Below are 19,095 nucleotides of genomic sequence, written 5' to 3' on the forward strand. Positions count from 1 at the left end.
CACCCTACATAGTACCCCGGGCACATCTGGTCCCAAATAGTAGCTCCCTACGACTTAGTGGCACTGTGCCTTATTTCGTGTGAAAAAATAGTAATTTTTTTTTTAATTTTTAAAAGTAAATTGTGATTGAATTGAATTTTTTAAAATATAAATCAATCCCCAAACCAAAGGATATATTTTAGTATTTTGCATGATGAAAATATATAGGAAATAGTCTTTAATGAAAAAAACATTGATTAACTCTATTTTAGAATAATAATATATATTATAATATAACTTAATATATTGCAGCATTAAGAATTGATTATATAATGTTGTAAATTGAATTTAAAAAAAAATTCTTAATGCTGCAATATTTTAAGTTATAAATTCATTATATTTTTTACTAGAATATCTTGTCCCTTTTCTTTTCCAGTTTTAACAACTAGTCCTTTACTTTTCATGTTTAAGCTTAACCATATTACTTTTCATGCTCGCATTTTTCTATTGTAATCCATGATTTTTCCAGGCTTCCAGTAAATTCACTTGTTCTTTGTTTGATTTCAGTCTTATTTTTTTTGCCCCTATAAACATATATGTAATAATAATATACGGCACTTGTCTACTTTCAATAACCCCCCTCCCCAATTATCTCCCTTTCATTCTCTCTGTTTCATTTGTTACTTCTCTTTTCGCCAGAGCGGTGAATTGGTAGCAACAGTAGTCACTGAAGCTATGTGGTTGCTATGGAAACCAGTCATAAAAAACGTCGCTCAGCTCATTATGTTTTTTTTTACGGTTTTGAACCCCAGTAAATTCATCATAACTTTTGTTTTACTGAACGAAAATTGAAAAAAAGTTTTCACAGTGTAGCTGAGAAGGTGATCTATAAACTGTAATAATTGTTTGAAAATTTGGTGGAAAAATGAGCGGTGACGCTTTAAAGCAGTTCTGAATGACTAAAACTACCGTGTTTGAATATATATATATATATATATATATATATATATATATATATATATATATATATATATATGAACAGTTGAATATGTCTTTATTTGTTTTAACAATTAATTATTCATATACTCTCTCTTTCTCTCTTTTGCAGATTTGAAACTTTTGAAATAAACAGTTTTGAACAGTTTTGCATAAATTATGCAAATGAGAGGCTTCAGTTACAGTTCAATACGGTAAATAAGTACTTTTTCATTTATTTTTTTATACTTTAATTTTACATTATTTTTTTCTTTATCTGTTTTAATATGAAAGAAATTTTTTATCTGTTAAATTTCGTTAGGTTATTTAGATAACTTATTTAAATTTAATTTTGATGCTAACGACCCCCTTCCCCCACCCACTCCAATGCAAATTATTCTAAGGTGGTGAGTTTTAAGTTCTCTCCCACTGCAAAAACTTAGACACCAAGGTCGGAAATATGGGATTGAGAAGTCAGCGCCCCCTGAGGAGGGGCACTCTGACCTACAATAAGTGCCTGAGCAGCCCCGTTGGCATTCCCCGGTGAGGGCGCCCCAGATGATTAGCAATAAACTGATCCCTTCTCAAAGAGAGAAGGCAAGGCCTGGGAGCGTGAACCTCCTAGAACTGCACAGAACTTAACTCCCACCACAAAATCAACAGAGATCGGATCATTACAGAAATGGTCTGATCTCTGTTGATTTTGGGAGCCCAGGATAAAGACCCCTAAGTGGTGATATTTGTCTTCTTTCTTTTAATTCTTTTTGGCTCCAACCGAGGCATATTGCTAGTTAGACGTTAGCGGTTACCAATTGGAATCATGCTTACAAAGTCTAGCAGTCCATGAAAAGAAATTATTAGGATAGCAAAGCTTTACCGCATCTACGGACTTCAACAGTGAAGAGGTTGGATTTTGCTGCTTGTCGGGTTAGCAGGGGACACAAATGTTATAAGTTCAACAAAGCGCATTCGATTAAAGTACTTGTAAAACAAGCACGGGGATGCAATATTGCTGCACTGGGACAAGGGTTGAAGTCTCTTTTTTTGGAGCCTGTCTAAAAGGGAAAAACTAGTGATACAAGCAACACCCCAAATGTGGAAAAAAAATACCTCATGCATGGACGGATGGTGGTATTGTGTTTAATTATTATTTATCCACTACGAGTTTTCACACAGGCCATCATAAAAGATTTCTCTTTGAGAAGAACCTGCGGTGTTCTCTGGAGTCTGAGTGACAACAAGTCTCCCCAGATCTCCAGTACTCTCAACCTCTTTTGATAACCATTGCAAATTAATTTGCATTATTTTAACAGCCGTTAACCATTGATTTCTCATTGGCAGCGACCCTCGGTCTTCACTGTAATTTGGGTGGCAATAAACCTCCCCATAGGTCTCACACTCATCCAGTGGACGTCTGGTTAGTGCTTTCTTTGCTTAGTCTTACCCTCCTCCTTAACCCTCTCTGACTATTTGGTGTGGTGTCATTTTATGCCAACAGTACAATTTGGGGGTGGGGGTGGGGAAGATAGGTGTGCGGGGGAGTGTTGGGGGTAAATTTACAATTATATGGTTTCAGTTTTCATGATTCCATGTGGTGTTTCTTTGTAATTTACATCGATTACATTACACCTACTGGGGCCAACCTCCAGGCATGTCATTAGCGCTGAAAACGACATCTGTGGAAGTTTCAGACCTGATCAGCATACTTTCTTGGTGGGTAGCCCAGCTGAATGCTGTTAGCATTCGGCCCATACCTGGAGTGTGAAAACTGCTACTTATGCATACTTTTTTTTTTTTTTAAATGCGGTTTAGTTAATTGACTACCTCGGGCCATTTGATGTTATTAGTCGAAGGCGATCCTGTCAAAACGTGGGAGGGGGGTCAATTCAATAAAAAAAGAAACTGTTGGTATGGTGGTGCTACGAATTGGTTTCTTCATATACTTTCTCCCCCCCCCCACCACCACCACCACCATTTACATATTATTATTATTATTATTATTATTATTATTTGATAATTTGAAAATATTCGGTAGAAATGAAAAGGAAATGGAGAGACTGGTAGAACTTGTGGGGACATGCTCACAAGACATTGGGATGGAGTTTGGGATTAGTAAATGCCCGGTGCTGGGGATGAAAAGAGGAGTAAAGGTTCATTTGAATGGAATAGTGTTGCCAAATGGAGAAATCATGAAAGAAATAGAAGATACAGGATATAAGTATTTGGGAGTGCTGGAGAGTGTAGAAATCATGAACAGAGAAATGAAGGAAAAAGTCAGAAAGGAGTATCTTAGAAGAGTGAAACTAATTGCAAATTCGAAACTGTATGGAGGAAACCTAATGAAAGCCGTAAATGCATGGGCAGTCACTGTTTTGAGATACACTGCAGGAATTTTAGAATCGTCTGACAAGGATTTACATGCCATGGATATTAAAACAAGAAAAGTTTTAGCAATGTTTGGTATATTTCACATTCGAAGTAGCATAGTAAGGCTGTATCAAAAGAGGAAAGACGGTGGGAGAGGATTGAAAATTGTAAAAGATTGTGTTAGAACCGAGGAGATGTCGTTGAAGGAGCATGTGGTTAGAAGTCAGGAGTGGATGCTTATGGTTGTGGTCAATGAAGTGGAGGTATGTGAGACCGAGGCTGATTATGTGAAACGTATGGATAGAGAAAGGGCAGAGGAACTGGTTAGGAAGAAAATGCATGGAAGGTTCTTCCAGGATATAGCAGAAGTGGCTGATGAAAGATCATGGCAATGGCTTAGAGCTGGGTATCTGGCTAAGAGTACTGAAGCTTTTGTTTGTGCAGCACAAGAGCAGTCATTAGGAACACGATTGTTCAAAAAAGTGGTTCTAGGAGAGGAAGTTGCTGCAGAATGCCAGTTTTGTGGTAAGACATCAGAGTCAATTGCGCACCTTGGCCCAGAGAAAGTACCACAAAAGACACGATCGCATGGGACTCTGGATATATTGGGAGGTGTGTAAGAGGATTGGGGTGAAGTGTGCTGGAAAATGGTTTGAGGAGGTGCCTGATGAAGTGAGAACAAGTGAGGATGGCAAAGTAGAGGTATGGTGGGACAAAAGTGTCATAACGACCAAGCAATTGGAACATAATTGTCCGGATTTGGTCGTCATTGACAAAGTCTCAAAAACTGGCAGATTGTAGACTTCTTAGTACCTTGAGACAGGAATGTGAGAGAGAAGAACGAGAAGTGGAGCAATTATGCTTCATTGGCCTTGGAAATAAGGCATATACACAAATAATCCCGTAGTTTGTACACTAGGAGTAGTATCAAGTCGTCTGGAAGAACAATTGAAAAAACTACAAATCCCCAATGTTTTAGGCGGTCTTCAAACCTCTGCTATTGTAGGTACCACCAACATCCTTAGGAAAACCCTTGATCTTTGAAGCTCCTGGTTTGAAGCCGGGATTGAGGTAAATCCTCTGGAAATGAATCCCATCCCTTTCCAGAGCGACATTGATAAACGAAATCAGAATTATTATTATATTTTTTGTTTTTTAAAGCGGCTCTAAGGGAATATGAACAATAGCCCCACTCCAGTTATTTTTTATTTCTGATTTAAACAGAATTTCAACCATACTTACGTTGCACGAACTGAAATAAATTCTCAAATTTTGGTCATTTTAACCCCCCTTCCACCTAATAGGGGTTTAACTCCACAAAATGAAAACCTTTCTCAGCTTATAACAGTTTTCATGTGGGTAATATGTTTTTCCTTGTATTCAAGTATTTTGGAGCCTGACTTCTTGTTACATCTTCAATAAGAAAATAAATATGCGGTGTTTGCATGTCCTAGTATTTTTATCTGCTTTCCGCTTCTTTCCATCGTCACTCTTTCATCTAGAGATAAACTTCTTTTCATGAAGAAAGAGGACACAAGGAGACGTTCGCTGAGAATTTTCAAAAAAGGGTTTTATTTTGGAGAGAACTGACTCGGGAGAAAGTCTCACGAATGTTCCCTTAGCTAATTAATTCTTAACTTTCTAACTTATCTGAAATGAATGACGTGCATAGACAGACACATCGAAGTAACTTTCGCCTTAGATTACAAAGTTTTCTACATAATTGGTGGTGTTTCATTCACACAGCTTCCACACAGAGACTTATTTGAAAACCTTTGCTTCTCTCAGCTCGAAAACGTGATGTCATACATCATCATTCAACTGTTTTATCTACCTTATGAACTATTGCCTCCTGCCTCAACCTTACGTCACGCATCTTTCATTCAACCCTGTTTTGCAGATTTGGGTTATTATCATGCACTCAGTGTGACCCTTGTCAAAATGCACACTAGTTTACTTAATGATTACTGACTTAGAGTCACTAATATGTAATGCTCTTTCACTTTTTCCTACCATAAAATTTACCTTCAAATTTTAATATTAAAATTATAAATAACTGAACACTTGAAATTGTCGTAGACTCTTGAAAATTCAGTACATCATTGCTATACCTCTTATTTTTATGGCTTCAGATTCAAATGAACAGCTACAGCGGGAATTGGAATACACTCTACTAAAGCCTTATTGTCACAGTTGGTGAATTTCAAAAATGCCATCTGAATGTGAGGATACTTTAGAAGAACGCTATGCAATAAAATTCTGTTTTAAACTTGGAAAAATGCCACAGAAACGTATGGAATGCTTCAGACTGCTTTTGAACCATCTTGCATCAAACGAGAATCAGATTTTGAGTGACATAAGAGATCCAGGCAGAGAATCTATGAGGGATTATGAGGGGTGTGGGAGGAGTAAGGAAGTCAGAATACCAGAGTTGATTGGCCAAATAAAGAATTTCATGGATAATGATCGTTGTGTGTCTATAGAGACAATAGGTGCACAGTTTAATATGTTGTAGTTGTCTGTTGCGTATTCTCTCTCTCTCTCTCTCTCTCTCTCTCTCTCTCTCTCTCTCTCTCTCTCTCTCTCTCTCTCTCGTGACACACGCGACCAGTGGGAGAGGCTGATGACGGCAAGGAACTTTTCTTTTCTTTCTATTTTATTACAGTGGTTATATTTGTTGTTGTCTTCGCAATAAACAAAGCGGAATGCGAAGCACGTGTTGTTATTTTTTCTTTCTTTCTCTTTTATGTCAAGAAAGAAAAAGAAAACGATCCAATCGTACTATAGGACCGTTGAAATAGCTCTCATATTTCGCTTGTATGAGGTGCCTTCAATACGTTTCCAGACTTTTTGTACAGGCATTTCAAATTATCATAAATTCTTGAAAATTCAGTATGTTATTGCTAAATACATCTTATGAAATGAATGACCAATTTTTATGATTTCGTGTTAAAAAAAAAAAAAAATTTTAATGAACAGCTACGGCAGGAATTGGAATACACCCTACAAATGTCTGATTGTTACAGCTGGTGAATTTCAGAAACGTGAATTTCTGAACGTGAAGAACTTTAGAAGAACGATATGCAATAAATTTCTGTTTTAAACTTGGAAAAAAAATGACACAGAAACGTATGGAATGCTTCAGACTGCTTTAGGGACACTTTTCATGGATCAAGCATTAGTTATTGAGTGGTATAAGAGATTCAAGGAAGGTAGGGAGCCTGTGAGGGATGATGAGAAGTGTGAGAGAAGTAAGGAAGTCAGAACACCAGAGTTGATTGGCCAAATAAAGAATTTCATGGATAATGATCGTTGTGCACAGTTTGATATCAGTGTGGGAACTATACACAATTATTCGTGAGGAACTGAAAATTTACACAAAGTTTGTCCCAAGGATGCTCAAAGAAGATCAGAAAGAAAGATGTTGTCATGACAGCAGGGAGGTGGTCGAGCTGATCAATGTAGATCCCGCAGTTCTTGATGCTCTGGTGACCTGCGATAAAAGCTGGATCTACTGCTGACCCAGAGACCAAGAGACAGTGTTCCCAGTGGAAGCATGCTGGCTCTTCCAGTCTCAAAAAGGCCAGACAGAGAAAATCCACCCAGAAACTTATGATGACCTCTTTTTTTGACAGTACGAACATGATCTATATGTACTGGGTTCCCACCGGACAATCAGTTAACAAGGAATACTATGTTGAGGTTTTAAAGGAGTTCAGGAAGAAATTCCGTCGGAAGAGGTCAGCATTCTTCAAATTGGATCAGTAGCATTTCCACCAGGACAATGCACCAGTCCACAACTCCATCGTTGTCACAGACTATTTGACCAAGATGAGGATCAAGACAGTTCCTTACCCTCCCTATAGCCTAGACCTTGCTTCCTGTGACTTTTGGTTATTTCCTAATCTCAAGGAATACCTTAGAGGTTGTCGTTATGAGGCAATTAAGGAGATGGAAGAGGCTGCGATAAGGGTCATTGACATGCTCACACAAGTGCATTGCAGCCAGAGAAAATTACTTCGAAGGAGACTAGAGTTTCATGTGTATACTATCAATAAAAGTGTCTATATGAAAAATGTCTGGAAACGTATTGAAGGCTCTTCGCATATTGATCTTCAAAATTTAAGTATAATTTCTCATAAATAAGCCCTAACGGGAGTCTAGAGACATTGTCTATATTTTAAATCTCACCTGTCATGTTAATATGTATGTATGTATGTATGTATGTATGTATGTATGTATGTATGTATATCTGCCTAAAACTTGACAGAGGCGACGGATTTTCATGAGATCAGTATCGTTTTGAAGCTCGACTCTTCATCACGCCTGTGGAACTCTGTTCCGTCTGCCTGCTTCCCTCCGGACTACAACTTGGATGTCTTCAAGTCCAATGTTAACAAATTCCTAATGAACCGCCCCCTTAATTAAACACTTCATCAAATCTCCACACTAACGTAATGTACTTGCAATAACCCTTATCCCTGAGTGGCTTCCGGGCCTTGATAAGTGGTGACCACTGTGTAAAAAAAAAAAAAAAAAAAGACAACAAATATACAAAAATTGGCTAAAAACATTAATTTCTTCACCCTCAACTGGGCAATTTCCTACAGGGAGGGGGGGAGTCACTTTTTTTGCCGATATTTTCGAAAATCATCCCCTCTTTTCGATTGACTAGCCTTAATTTAAGCATACGTCACTTCCAGTTTGACGATGGATGCAACAGCAAAGACGTCATGTTTTTCTTTTTCACGTTATATTTCTTCTTCGCCGTACGAGTTTGAGCCTGTCTGCCTATTACCACTTTTTTTTTTTTTTTCTCAACACCTCTCCAAACATTCAGGCAACGCCGTGCACCCAGGCTAGTAACTAATAAACGCACAATTCAGGCACATACATTAGACAATCTACAGTGGTCGAATGACAGGAAGTCGTGAATATTGCATAAATGCTAGTTGACTGCCTCTTAGTTTATACCTCTAAGACTGTGCTCAACCTTTAGTATTCTTAAAAGGACTTAATAAATATAATTAAATAATTATTATTCTTTTGTATCTATATATATATATATATATATATATATTTTTTTTTTTACAAGGGTGTCACCACTTATCAAGGCCCAGAGGCCACTCGAGGATAAGGGTTAATAGGTATACATTAGTCATTGTGATTTTAGCATAGTAAACAGTGGGAATTTTGAAACTTGGATTACTTAGGTGGACGATTCAATTAGAACTTGTTCACATTGGACTTTTTCTTTTTTTTTTTTTTTCATAGGTATCAACTCATTATCAAGGCCAAGAGGCCACTCAAGGATAAGGGTTAAAGAGTGTACAGTAGAAATTGGACAATATAATAATCATTAGTAATGAAAATTTGTTAAATTTAATAACATATATGGAACGGCTCATCAAGAACTTATTTACGTTAGACTTGAAGACAACCATATTGTAGTCAGCCGGAAAGCAGGAAAACGGAAGACAATTCCACAGGCGTGCAGTTCTAATAAAAAAGCTTTGTTCATAGAATCTACGTTTAGGTTTAGGCACAGATAAAGAGTGAGGGGAATTATTGATAGTGTTTACAGCTAGACGAGTGTTTCTTATGAAAGTTTTATATATACACACACACACACACACACTAGCTATATATATCTGGTGTTGACAGGTTGAAACATATTGGTGAGCGGTTGGCTGTTATATACTATTTAAGATATACCAAACATCCTAACTTTTTATGATTTTCCTTAAAGTGAACCACATGTTGGATGTATGGAACTATAAAATACGTCCATTTCCATCTATGAAAATTAAACGGGAAATAATTCTCATAGCTAAAAAGGGGGAATAACTCTCACAGCTTAAATAAATAAAGTTACGTCTGCTTATAAAGGCAACTGGTATCCACTGAAAATATTTGAAAATAACTAAATTCATTAAATTGAAAATAAATAAATCAACTTTAAATATTATTTATAAATATAACAATTAAAACCGTTCTGTTACAGCAAACAATTAATAATAAATTTTCTTTAATGTAATATGCAAATGAGGTTATTTCTTGAATGTACTGTTCCTTTGAATAAATCTATACTCCTATAAATTTGTTGTTTTTTTTTTTTGTGTATTGATATTCATATTAAAAACCTTTTTTCTATTTATTAAAAAAGAAATTACAACTTTATTATATATGGTTCGTGGAATTGCATTCATCTGCAAAAGATCTAGTTAATTTACATATTATTTTAAACATTCATTTTAATTAATTCCCTATTAGTTTTTTCAGCTTTCTCATCGGAAGATCATCTTTAGTTAACTATTATGTGTAATTATATTCATGCAGAGATTCTACATGATTTATACTTGCGTAATATTTGCATAAAAAGCTTATAGTAAACACGAACCTCTTTCTATATATATTTATATATGTGTATATATATTTGTTTAAAAAGTTTGCCTACCAAACTCCTCTGTCAGTTTTTGTTCTACAAACATGAAACTTTACATATAGGGTATTCAAACGAATGCGAAACTTTATATTTGGGTTTTAGCTCAGCAAAATCAGTGCAAAAGTGTGAAAATTAAAGAAATGGAGTTCGCCAGGGGAAGGTCGAATTACGGCATTACAGATACGCATGCGTAACGTAATAGCTATTGGTTCATGTTTTAATTTTTAGCCTTGCAGCAAACATGTCTTCATGGCCCACATCAAAGGAAAAAGTAAATCGTAAGCTAAACGTTTTGGTTTTGATTGTCGGTGGTGGCACACAAGTCATTTTTTTTTTTTTTTACTTTTTAAATCCTTACTATATATTGGGTGCAATATAATAATAATAAATATGAAATCTGAATTAATCAAAATATCATATTTAAGCGTATTTTACAACCGGGCAATGCCATCCGGGGTGCTAGTAGTAGATATAGAAATCATGCTGGAATGAAAGTGTGTAAACGCTTGAAAACTAATTTGTGAAATTGTACCTTTTGTACATATTATTCAAATTATAAAAAAACGATTTTATTATAATGAGAGTTTGCTTGTTTATTTAGCTGTTAGAAATTGATATGGTGACAGAAAATTGATATGGTGACAGAAATTGATATGGTGACAGAAAATTGATATGGTGACAAAAATTGATATGGTGACAGAAAATTTATATAGTGATAGAAATTGATATGGTGACAGAAAATTGATATGGTGACAGAAATTGATATGGTGACAGAAAATTGATATGGTGACAGAAATTGATATGGTGACAGAAAATTTATTCAAATTATAAACAAACAATACGATTTTATTATAATGAGAGTTTGCTTGTTTATTTAGCTGTTAGAAATTGATATGGTGACAGAAAATTGATATGGTGACAGAAAATTGATATGGTGACAGAAATTGATATGGTGACAGAAAATTGATATGGTGACAAAAATTGATATGGTGACAGAAAATTTATATGGTGATAGAAATTGATATAGTGATAGAAATTGATATGGTGACAGAAAATTGATATGGTGACAGAAATTGATATGGTGACAGAAAATTGATATGGTGACAGAAATTGATATGGTGACAGAAAATTTATTCAAATTATAAACAAACAATACGATTTTATTATAATGAGAGTTTGCTTGTTTATTTAGCTGTTAGAAATTGATATGGTGACAGAAAATTGATATGGTGACAGAAATTGATATGGTGAAAGAAAATTGATATAGTGACAGAAATTGATATGGTGACAGAAAATTGATATGGTGACAGAATTTGATATGGTGACAGAAAATTGATATGGTGATAGAAATTGATATGGTGACAGAAAATTGATATGGTGACAGAAATTGATATGGTGACAGAAAATTGATATGGTAACAGAAAATTGATATGGTGACAGAAAATTGATATGGTGACAGAAAATTGATATGGTGACAGAAAATTCCAAGAAGTTTAATAACACCATTCAAATATGGTCGTACATCTAAACAATATGATATAAATGTGGGAGTGCCTCAGGGATCTATCCTTGGACCTCTATTATTCCTGATATTCAGAAATTACCTCCCTGACAAAATTGTCTGTGAGATGGGTATATATGCTGACGACACCACACTCTATAACAGACACGACAGGAAAACAAATGAACACATATCTAAAGAAATGGCAGAAACATTAGAGGACGACCTCCAATCTGTAGTGGAATGGGGACAAAAATGGATGGTCACATTCAATGCTGCCAAGACTAAACTGGTTTCCTTCAATAACTACAAGAAACCATCTCTACCACCAATAGCAATGGCCAAAGACTCTTTATCTGAAAGTACATCTTTTAATCTCCTTGGCCTAACGTTCACAGGAGATATGAGTTGGAAAAATTACATTGAGAGCATTGCCAGGATCGCTGTGAAGAAGGTAGGTTCTCTCTACCGTGCTAGAAAGCTGCTAATGCCCGAAAGTATCCTGTATCTCTATAAAGCCATCATTCGCCCATGTATGGAGTATTGTTGTCATATTTGGGCTGGTGCATCTGCTACTAGTCTCTCACTCCTAGACAAGGTTCACAAGAGAGGCGCCAACCTAATAGGTCCTGAACTGTCATCTAAGCTTCACCCTCTGTCCCATCGATGAAATGTAGTATCCCTCTGCCTGTTCGACAAGTACTTTAACAGTGAATGCTCTGATGAACTGCAAGCACTTGCACCCCCTCGACGTAAATACCCCCGACAAACCCGGCAAGCAGCAAAATTCCACCCCTTCACAGTTGAGATCCCTAGATGTAAGAGAGCCTTCTACTCTAGTAGTTTCTTCCTCAGAACTTCTAGACTTTGGCATTCTCTTCCAGGTTCCTGCTTCCCCAACTGTACTCATATGCAGAAGTTCATGTGTAACGTGAACCGACATCTTGCTGCCCAACTCCCCACATAGTACCCCTGTAGCTTATGTCCCTTATAATAGCCCCCTACATCGAAGTATCAATGTGCCTTGTTTGGGGTGAAAATGTAATAAAAAATAAAATATCTTTCTAATACCATCTGGTGTCACGAAGATATGGATTTAATTTCAAACAAAAACCCACAAGATCAAGCGCAAATTTTCACGGATAAAATTTTCCAAAGAATCTAATGGTTATATTAGTTATTAGTTTTTTTGTTTTTAGGGTATTTTTTTATTAACAAGTCATCGCTTATCAAGGCCCAAAAGCCACTAAAGAATAAAGGTTAATGAGTTTGCCAGCAGATTTTATTATTTAAGAGAAAAGTTGAACAAGAATTTGTGTACATTAGACTTGAAAACGACAATGTTGTAGTCAGCCGGGAAACAGCTGTGCGGTATTGTGTTCCACAGATGGGTAATTCTTAGAAAGAAACTTTACAAATAAAAGTTCTGTTTAGCTTTAGGTATGTAGAATAAGAAAGGAAAAGTATTTACAGTGGTTGTAGTTTTTGCTGTGGATGTTTTACAGAGGTAACGAGAGATTGGAGCCCAGTCGAGCAACTACCATGAAAATAATGATAAAATAAAGAAAGGCTAACAACGTCTATTTTGTAAGAATGATGGTGTTGGGAAAAGAAGAGGCGATTCTCCACTAGATTGTGAAGTTAATGTTTACTCTTATTACCTTTAGAACCTTGTGTCATACATGGAAGTTCATTACTAGTTAATCAGATTTTTCAGAACATTTCTAAATCCACGTGTCTGGACTCCTAGACTTACTTCTCTAGCTCCATCTCTCTGTGAGCCCTGTGACCATCTACAGCAGGTTCAGATGACATCTGAGTACACACGCTAACCCCATGAACCTGATTTCCTGTGTACGGAGTTGAAATTATGTCAAAATTGCATCATACATAAGATGCGGGATTTCATAGGCTACAATATGGAGCACGTAGCGAGTCTCTATGATGAACAGAACCATAGTTATCACCAAAAGTATGACTTTTGCCTTTTCTGTGACCTTGACATTGGCCTTTCACCAAGATATCCACAAATTAATGCAATTCTCTGACCAATATTTTGCCCAAGTTTGGTGACGATTGATCAAGCGATGTGAATACTAGGCTTTACACCATCAGCCAAACAAACCAAACAAACACTTTTGACTAAAAACATAACATCTGCTTTAGCAGAGGTAAAAATTAATGGTTTTTTAAATTTAATCCTACAAAATCCTGTGATACAACGGATATAAGTGCTAGGTATAATCAATTCAGAGTAACAGTATTCTAGAGGTTGATGGTTCAATCCTCAGTGTGGACGATACTAAGTATACAATTACGAATTACTTAGAAGTTTTTATATCCAACCAGAGCTGGTACAACGAGAAGCAGATTAAATAAAGAGTTCTATTCAAATTTCTCAGCATATTCCTGAGTGCGAAATAAAGAAGTTTCACAAAATGCACCTAAAGAAGGTCAGAGGTTACATTGGCCGAAATGGTATGAGAATAACCTCCAAGATGAGAACAGTAGTCTGAATAATACTAACAGTAATCCTACAAGTGATCGTCATCATTATCATCATCATTATCATCATTATTATCAGCATCATCATCACCAGCATCGTCATCATCGTCATCATCATCATCATCATCATCATCATCATCATCATCATCATCATCACTACAATAAACAGCATAACATTAATGCAGGAGTGCCTCAGGGGTCGATCCTTGGACCACTAATATTCCTGATATTCCTTAACGACCACCTTGATAATAATGTGTCCGAGATGGGTATATTTGCTGATGATACAACGCTCTATAACATGCAAGAGAGGAGAACGGATGTACACAAATTGAAGACAATGGCTGAATGCTTAGAAAATGACCTCCAGACAATAGTGGAATGGCGCCGTAAATGGATGGTAACATTTAATGCTAGTAAGACTAAGCTGCTATACTTTAATTACAAGAAGCCTCTCCAACCACCGATATCCATGATAAATAACTCTTTACCTGAGATTTCTTTCTTCAAACTCCTCAGTTTAACATTCACAGGCAATATGAACCGAAACAAGTACATTGAGGACATTGCGAAGGTTGCTACAAGAAAGGTAGGTTCTCTCTATCGGGCTAGAAAACTACTCACCCCTGAGAGTATTCTGTACCTCTACAAGGCCACCATTCGCTCATGCATGAAGTATTGTTGCCACATTTCGGCTGGTGCATCTGCCACTAATCTCTCCCTCTTTTATTAGAGTTCAAAAAAGAGTCTCCAATCTAATAGGCCTCACTTTGTCAACTAGGCTCCAACCCCTGTCTCATCACTGCAATGTTGCATCTCTGTGCCTGTTCTACAAATATTTTTATGGAACGTGCTTTGATGAACTCGTTGCACTTGTGCCCCCTGGATGTACATATCCCCGACGATCGCGTTTAGCAACAAAATCACACCCCTTCATTGTTGAGGTCCGTAAATGCCAGAAAGCTTTCTACTCTAATAGCTACTTCCCTCGAACAGCTAGACTTTGGAATTCCCTTCCTGCTACCTGATATGCAGAAGTTTAAATGTAACGTAAACCAACATCTTGTTAATCTTTCTTAGACATGGTCCCAATTAGTAGCCCCTTACGTCTAAGTTGCAATATGTCTTGTTTGGGGTGAAGGTAAGTAAAAAAAAATTTTTTAAATTATCATCACCACCACCACCATCAGCAGCAGCAGAATTACCACTACTGGCACCATTAAAATCGCCGCCACCACCACCACCACCACCACCACCAATATCATCATCATCATCATCGTCATCATCGTCACTATCATCATCATCGTCACTATCATCATCATCATCACTATCGATTCAACATCTGTTTATCATCTGTATACGGTGGATGCAGTATAATAAATAAATAAAAAAAACAATCTCTCACCATTGGTATACGTTTTTATTCCTTGCAGCACGTATTCACACTAGAACAGCAAGAATACCGAAAAGAAGAACTTGAATGGAATGAAATCAGTCACTACGACAACACCCCTTGCATCGATCTGATCGAAAGTCCACACGGAATCCTTGCGTTGCTAGACGATGAATGTAAGGTAAGAGAATATCTAATCGCTCTTTCTAGGCTTCATTAGAATGTTACAGCTGTAGGTATGTGTGGATAGCATTAAAAGTCTAGTGATCTTACTTGTTTGCACATTGAATGTTTTAGATAGCAAGAATATGGGCGAATGAGATGACAAGTGGTAGTGAGAATTTTTCTCTACTGATTTCCTTTCATATTTAACGAATTAGTGGTAACATATATTAAAATCAAAATGAATAATTAGAAACTCACTTATTAAAATACTAGCAGGAAGACCCAACGTTGCCTGGGATCGAATGAAGATCAACAAATATTTCACACTTTCAATACTTTTATTGTTATCGAAATCGGTGAAATCACTCACTTTTAAATCGATTGATTGCCTGCTCTAGTCGGGGACTCACCATAGTGCACTGGGAGGAAACTTCAAATACCTTCTCACATTGACTTATTCCACAATACATTATAGTTTACATTGCACTGTAGAGAACCTGTTGATTTTATAAAATTATTTTTTATATAATTGCTTGAATTAAAGTTTAAAATGCAAAAGTCAACTATCATGGTTCAGTTGTGCTCTGAACAGAAGCATTCATTTCTAAAGTGACCCTGTCTTATCAAATAATGTACTGTTGATTTTATGCACCGGACCATTCTGCTTGTGCAATGATAAAAGTTCTCAAATGCAATTATGATGTTAGGCTGTATAAAGGTGTTTACTTTAGTCAAAATCATACTGTTCCTTCTTTACTCGGATTTTTTTTTATTATCGATTTTCGATACTTATCAGAGGCATTTCAATACAAAACCTACTTAAGAACACTCTAAGACACACAAAATTAATTTGTGTGAAATTTCCAAAAAATCGGCCCAGCCGTTTCAGAGTCCATGGGAAAAAAGTCAAACACACACAAAGTGTTTTATATATATACTAGCAGGTCGCCCGGAGTTGCCTGGTCGTAAAATATGCATAAATATTATATTTTAATTCATTCAGAAACTGAGACATGTGTATGCAAGTATTATGTTTTTTCTAAACAGTTTACTTCTTGTAAGTAAAAACAAAATACTCGAGCTGAGATCGAAATCAAAACCTAAAGACAGTGACTCAAGTATGATAACCATTAGGCCAGCTTGCCAAGATCTTTAAAAAGTGTTTTCAAATCTACTTATTTTTAACATAAGGAATCTGTCATGTGAACCATTCATGCATTCGCATTCGTAGAACAGTTAGCAAGCAGATAAAAATCCAACGACCCCCACATACCAATTTTTCCATTTTGACCTCTTAGCCAGTTTTTCCAGATGAAAACGGATTAAAAAGTTTTCCACATATCTGAATATCCTATATACCACATTTCAAGTCTGTAAATCAAAAATCCGTTGAGAAGTGTCCCCACACACACATTCTCACTTTTATTAATATATTAGAAGATGTACCCGAGATTTCCCGGTATTAAATGAAACATTAAATTCATTTTTAAAAAAAAATGAAGTAAAAAAGGAAGGAAACTGAGACATGTGCATGCGAGTATTATGTGTTTTTCTAAACAGTTCAATTCTTGTAAGTAAAAAAAAAAAAACATACTCGAGATGAGATCAAAACCAAAACCTATATACAGTGAGTCGAGTACAATAGCCATTAGACCAGCTTGCCACAATCTTTAAAAAGTGTTTTCAAACCTTGTGAAACAGTTTACAAGCAGATAAAAATCCGGTGACACCCCACCCCCCAACAAGTACCAATTTTTCAATTTTGACCCCTTTAGCAGCCAGTTTTCCTGGATGAAAAAGGATTAAAACGTTTTTCATATGTCTGAATATCCTATATATCAAATTCCAAGTCTGTAAATCAAATATTCGTTGAGTATATAGGTTGAGAATTGTCCTCACACACACACACACACACACACACACACACACACACACACACACACACACACATTCTCACTTTTATATTTGTACTCGGCAGCCGTGTTAAAAGCATATCTTATTTTTCTTTTAGTATTATTGAAATTTTTCCCCTTTTCCTTGTACATATTTGTGAATTATTCCATGGATTTCGGCCTTTTGGATTATTTTGAACCATCTTCCAATTACGCTATTTCCTTGAATTTTACTTGTGCGAATGGAAAATTAAATTAACTTTCTTGAATTTACATTTTTGGATTTTACCGTCATTGGATACCTTACCTTTCACCTGACTATCCATTCACATGAAATCACCCTTTTCTTCACCATATTCCCTCTGTTTCACTTTTTGTTATCAAGTAAGATCTTTGACTTACTTGCAGTTTCATCAAATACTTTTGTATGCAAAATCCGATCCCGCATTTTGCTAATTCCTACCCTCTGATGAGAAGGAAAGTATTTCTTCGAAACTCCGCAGATTAGGGACTATCCACTTATTAAGTGTTTCCTTTTCAGATTAAATATGTTTTTAACTCTTTTTCAAAGTGTTTTTAACATGTTTGCTCATATATATATATATATATATATATATATATATATATATATATATATATATATATATATATATAAGAGAAGGAAATTAAACTGTAAGTTGAAATTTACAATCAAAATTTATTGTTCGGCTGAATACGCCAAAAAACAATTTACAAAGTCCTTATTCTGCGGAGTTTCAAAGAATGAAGTCCAAAATTAAATCCAGTGTGATGTTAATAGTCATAGTTGGTTGACAATTTTTCAAAGCAGCTGCAAATTCTAGCATTGCTACAAATATAATTTGCTGATTTCTTTCCGTCCTCTGATGAGAAGAATAGCAAGAATAGCATTCTTTGAAACTCCACGGAATAAGGACTTTGTAAATGTTGGAGTATTCAGGCGAACAATAAATTTTGATTGTAAATTTCAACTTACAGTTTTAATTTTCTTTCTCTTATAATAAGCTCTACTCTCTATTGTGTATTGAGCTTTTTTATTCGGTTGGGATTAAATCATCTATATATCTGGTATTTATATTAGATTGAAGTTACCATTGTGTATATCAGGTAAACACTACATCCTTTTGATTTCATTTCTCATATATATATATATATATATATATATATATATATATATATATATATATATATATATATATATATATATAAATGTTGTTTGTTTTGGTTTTAGCAATATGTTTTGAATGAATTCAATTATTTACGAAAGCGCAGTTTTACCTAAATGCGAGCTGGGAATAATTTTCCATTTAACCGATCCGGGACCCCCACATGGGGAGCGGTATATATATATATATATTATTTTTAAAATGTAATTATCCACTGACACCTGTTTCGTCGTCCACGACTCATCATAGTGCTGAATATAGCGAGATTCATTTTAAAAATAATATATATATATATACATATATATATATACATATATATATATACATATATATATATACATATATATATATATATATATATATATATATATATATATATATATATATATATTGGTTATGTGTGGATATTAGAAGTTTAAACCGTGCTATTTATTTCCAGAGTGTTATAAGTTGACTTTCTTTTTCCGAGTATAAATAAAAAATACAAAATACATATTATAAAATGTCTATTTCAAACTTTCACTGCCTGTGTGCTGAGTACTAGTTGTTGACGAGTTGTGGATATTTCCTATACAGCAGTCGTCATCTAGTATACACGACCACCAAAATGATGTACCATGAATCTCCTACCCTTGAACTTGGGGTTTAGAGGTATCTTATCATTCGGGCCACTGTATTGTTTGTGAACC

General features: G+C 35.5%; 1 protein-coding gene across 1 annotated transcript in view; it reads left to right on the top strand.

Annotated features, from left to right (window-relative positions):
• Nucleotides 1–19,095, top strand: part of LOC145245881 (unconventional myosin-Va-like) — a 223,417-nt gene that overhangs the window by 80,102 nt on the left and 124,220 nt on the right. Inside the window, exons 13-14 of the mRNA XM_080107602.1 lie at nucleotides 1,088–1,169; nucleotides 15,206–15,346. Coding sequence (XP_079963728.1) covers nucleotides 1,088–1,169; nucleotides 15,206–15,346 — 223 coding nt within the window. The remainder of the gene's footprint in view (nucleotides 1–1,087; nucleotides 1,170–15,205; nucleotides 15,347–19,095) is intronic.

Source organism: Euprymna scolopes, chromosome 23, assembly GCF_053919585.1.
Source record: "Euprymna scolopes isolate OS-2025 chromosome 23, ASM5391958v1, whole genome shotgun sequence".
NCBI lineage: Eukaryota > Metazoa > Mollusca > Cephalopoda > Sepiida > Sepiolidae > Euprymna > Euprymna scolopes.